Source organism: Phaethon lepturus, unplaced genomic scaffold (genome assembly GCF_000687285.1).
Source record: "Phaethon lepturus isolate BGI_N335 unplaced genomic scaffold, ASM68728v1 scaffold51858, whole genome shotgun sequence".
NCBI classification, from domain to species: Eukaryota; Metazoa; Chordata; class Aves; order Phaethontiformes; family Phaethontidae; genus Phaethon; species Phaethon lepturus.
Window position 1 is genome coordinate 9,739 of NW_010556480.1, and position 4,461 is coordinate 14,199.

Sequence of the window (4,461 nt, forward strand, 5' to 3'; positions counted from 1 at the left end):
AGGGAAATCCCTTGATAACCTATTCCCATTATGAAAATTATTTATTTCTTCTTACCCGTTGTTTCCCATTGGTAACTATTGATGCAGAAGTGCCCTTCCCCTTTTACTACAACTGCTCCAATCCCAGAAAAGCCTTGGCTGAAAGGCAATTCCAAAAGCCTATGGAAAACACAGCCTGCACCAGGGACCAGGTCACCCCATCAGAGTGGGCACCTTCACTTTGAAAGAACTTGACTAGCTATAAGGCAAGACTACAGTCTTGCCAAAACCAAGTTGTCTTGGTCCCCAATATATCATGGGTTTGTTAATTATGGTCTTCATAAAAAAAAAAAAGTTTAAAAGTTTTTCATTCCTTAATTAGATTTTTAAAGGGCTCAGGAGATGGCCCAGGGAACTTACACACCAGGACATCTGGCTTTTGTATTGGGCACGCTGGTAGAGATTATAATTATATTATAGAGATTATAATAAAGGAATCTGCCATGCCTTAAGGGCAAATTTGCCATTCCTTAAGTCATGAGGCGGACTTGAGCTGCTGGTGGCACAGCAAGAACAGCCTGGTAGTTCCCTGCCTGAGTTTTGTGTGACCTCCAAGTCTGGCTGGTGTGTTGCCTGTGAATTTATTGATCTGCTTAAAACCTCTCCGTGGCCTCAATATCTAATCTGTTACAGGGCAAAATTCATTAATGTTTGTACAGCTCATCAAGATCTTTCATGAGCAAATCCCATCATGTTTTAATATTTTTTTTTAAATGTCACAAGTAAGTTCTCATTACTCATTGAAGAGCTGAAGCAAACAGCGCTTGCCAGACCCAAATACTGGAACAGCAAAGGCTGCAACTCTCTTTGTTTGCCACTTTTAGGACACTTCCATTTCAGCTTAAACTCCCTGCCTTGATTCCGCTCCTGCACATCAGAAGGACTCCCCCGGCTTTTCCAAAAGTTGGCTCAGGGATCCCCATGGACCCTTGGCCCTGGGCTTTTAAAAAGATGCCTGGTAGCTCCACGGGGGTCTTGAGAGTTGCTGGTCGTGGTCACTGTTAGTGACCCTGGCTTTGCAGTGTGAGATGCCAGCATGAAGAACACCAATGGATGGATGAGTGTATCCAGCAGGTGTTGGATCACACAAACCCAGGCAACCTTCCCAAAACCCTTCACCTTCCAACCCAGCGTGGTGTTTTGTCCCCCTCCAATGGTGCTTGTACGTTACTGCACACCTGCTGGTGGGTTTGGCAGTCGGGTCCTGGGCTACTGTGACCAAAACCACGTGCACTTCTGTTCAAGTGGCCTAAGTGGCATTTTTCCCAATGATCTCAGATGTGGTCTGGGCATCCGTGGGAGCTTCACAATGAACTTGCATTTCCCCTTGTTTTTCCTGCCAGGATGTCTGGAAGAGACATGGCCAAACCCCTCCTGGGCCATCGGAGCGTGGAGGGTGACCCCAGCGTCACGCCTGCGGCCGGCCGCACCGTCGGGGTGCTGGGAAGCGGGGACTTCGCGCGGTCGTTGGCCATCCGCCTGGTGTGCTCCGGGTTCAAGGTGGTGGTCGGCAGCCGCAACCCGAAGCGCAAAGCTGGCCTCTTCCCTTCTGCAGCAGAAGTCACCTTCCAAGCTGAGGCAGTGAAGAAGACAGATGTAATTTTCGTGGCGGTTTTCAGGGAACATTACTCCACCCTCTGTGACCTGGCTGATGTGCTGGTGGGCAAGATCCTGGTGGATGTTAGTAACAACACCGAGATCAACCACCACAAAGAATCCAACGCCGAGTACTTGGCTTCCCTGTTCCCAGCTTGCGCCGTGGTCAAGGGGTTTAACGTGGTTTCTGCATGGACACTGCAGTCAGGTGCCAGGGATGGAAATAAGCAGGTACTGTTTTCTTTTGACAAGGGCCAGATCCCAACTGCTTCAGCAGCTGAGGTCTGGCAGCATCAGCAAACGGCCTCAGTGGTGGCCGTGGCATCCAGAGACCACCCTATAGCTTCTGTGTTTCTTTGCTCAGAAATGCAGTACCCTCACTTACTTCACACTTTGGAGCCTTTGGAGCCTCTAAGTGAAGAGTGTTATTTAATTGTGTGTTTATCTAAACACAGCCAGTGAAACAAACTGGTGGTGCACACATGAAAGGAAACCTGTCGTGGTACCTCCCCGTCAGTGCGCCTGCCGGGAAGCGTGATGCTCAGTGGATAACGCCGGCTCCCGTTAGCACAGCATCTCTCCCCCCACACTAGTTCCAAGCAGCCTGATCTCTGCCCTATGTGTATGTTTCTGTTCATTGCAGGTTCCGATTTGCTCAAATAACCAAGAAGCCAAGCGTACCGTAGCAGAAATTACTCAAGTCATGGGATTCACCCCTGTGGACATGGGCTGCATGTCGTCAGCCTGTGAGATTGAGAACATTCCCCTGCGCCTCTTGCCAGCCTGGAAAATCCCCATATTTTTGGCTCTGGGGCTCTTTCTTTGCTTCTTCACTTACAACGTGATCCGGCAGGTCATCCACCCTTACATCAGGGAGCAGAAGAACAAGTTGTACAAGATCCCCATCGAGGTGGTCAACACAACGCTGCCTTGCGTGGCCTACGTCATGCTGTCTCTCGTCTACCTGCCCGGGGTGCTGGCAGCCTGCTCGCAGCTCTACTACGGCACCAAATACAGGCGTTTTCCAGATTGGCTCGACCAGTGGCTCCAGCACCGAAAGCAGATCGGCCTCCTCAGCTTCTTCTGTGCGGCTTTGCATGCCGTGTACAGCCTCTGTCTGCCCATGCGCCGCTCCCACCGCTATCAGCTGATCGAGACGGCCGTCAAGCAGGTAATGTGGGTGCTTTTCGGGTCGGCACCTGTAGTAATCGTGTACACGTATCCAGATGTTGGGTAGTGGGCTTAATATCTTGACTCTTGCATTCACTTTCCAAAGCATGTGTGGGACGGTGGGAACAAGCTGTACCCATACAAGCACTTCTTCCACGAGGCAGCTGCCCACCGCGTACCAGGCACGCGCTCAGCTGCGCCGAGGACCAGCCATCTTAGCGGGGTGCTGCCCGTGCATTTCCAGCCAGGGCTAGGATCCAGCTCCCCCGTGCCGCTGCTCCCCAGAAGCACAGGCAAGCGGAAGCCAGCCTTGCCCGGCACCTGGCGTGTCTGAGACTAGGGCCGAGGCAGGAAAAATGCCAGGAGGGGAGAAATCCAGCGGTGGAGGGGAGCAGAGTTCCCCTCAGCTTTTCTCCCTAGGTTTTGGGAGATCCTCGTTTGCTCACACTGACGTTCACAGTAGGTGCGTGCCGGAGCGATCAAGTCATAACGCGGGGAGGGGGTTGTTTCGCAGGAGGTGTGTCCTCATCACAGTGTGCACAAGCTTTCCGCAGCCGAGTGGGGAGCCAGATTAAGGAATTGCCCCGTAAGCAGTCTGCTTTCTGCGCTGAGATATCTCCCCAGTGCTTCCAAATGCTTGTCCCAACAGAGGGGAGGGAAGGGGCCGTGGGGCGGCGGGGAGCGGGACGGCTGCTGTCGGCAGCAGTGCCTCTGCAAAGCATCCGCCAAACGACATCCCCAGCCTCGAGCAGGTCCTTCTCCATTGCCAGTCACCCATTAATCTCAGGCGAGCATCCTGTGTTCATTTCCCCTCTACCTCCTGTTTTCTAGCAACATCTTTGTTTAGTAAATTAAACCCATTTAATGGGATAAAGAGGACGGTTCTAAATGTTGCTCTTTGCCATGCAGCATAAAACCCATCTTCCCTTCCATTAGCATGAACAATTTCCCCCCTAAATGCACTTAAAATGAAGGTTATTAGGAGACTACTGCATATTCAAGCATCTGTATTTGTTTTCATGGCTTTAAACTGACTTCTCATTCTAATTGTCTTTCCAAATGCGACTTTGGGGCTTGCTGCTGTGGTTACAGGCTGTGGGGGCTGAGAGCATTCAGCAGTTCTTCCCAGCAGGCTTCAGATCTGGTCTAGCTTGGCCAAACAGCAGTGGGATAAAAGAGCATTTTCACACCTCCCAACACAGGGCCAAATAGCTCCGGAGGTGTGAACAGGACCCAGTGTTCATCCAAGAAACTTGCTTCTAAAACCAAAACGAATACAGATAAAATTCAGTTCCTCTATTCCTAAGCGCTCCATTTTAACAAACCTTCGTTGTCGTGCCAGGCTGTGGAGAAGAAGATGAATATCTGGGTAGAGGAGGAAGTCTGGAGGATGGAGATTTATATCTCTGTTGGAATAATTGCCCTGGGCTTGCTGTCGTTACTTGCCATCACCTCACTTCCATCCATCGCAAACTCTCTCAACTGGAGGGAATTCAGTTTCATTCAGGTAAAGTTGACATTTGTGATGCCAGAGAGTGATTTTGCAGTTGGAGCCAGGCCCTCACGCAGGCCATGGAGGGCAGAGGTTGACCTGCCGTCCCAGCACGTCCCTGCTCCGGCACGACCACCGCAAGCTGCACACCGGTGTCAGGGACA

The 4,461-nt window shown here is 51.2% G+C and overlaps 1 protein-coding gene across 1 annotated transcript; it reads left to right on the forward strand.

The window, feature by feature from the left end:
- Nucleotides 1–1,383: 1,383 nt before the first annotated feature.
- On the forward strand, nt 1,384–4,312 carry STEAP3 (STEAP family member 3, metalloreductase; the record flags this gene model as incomplete). The annotated part of the gene is made up of 3 exons (XM_010292479.1): nt 1,384–1,866; nt 2,279–2,806; nt 4,148–4,312. Coding segments are annotated over exons 1-3 (1,176 nt in total), but the record flags the coding sequence as incomplete, so codon positions are not given.
- Between the last annotated feature and the right edge of the window lie 149 nt (nt 4,313–4,461).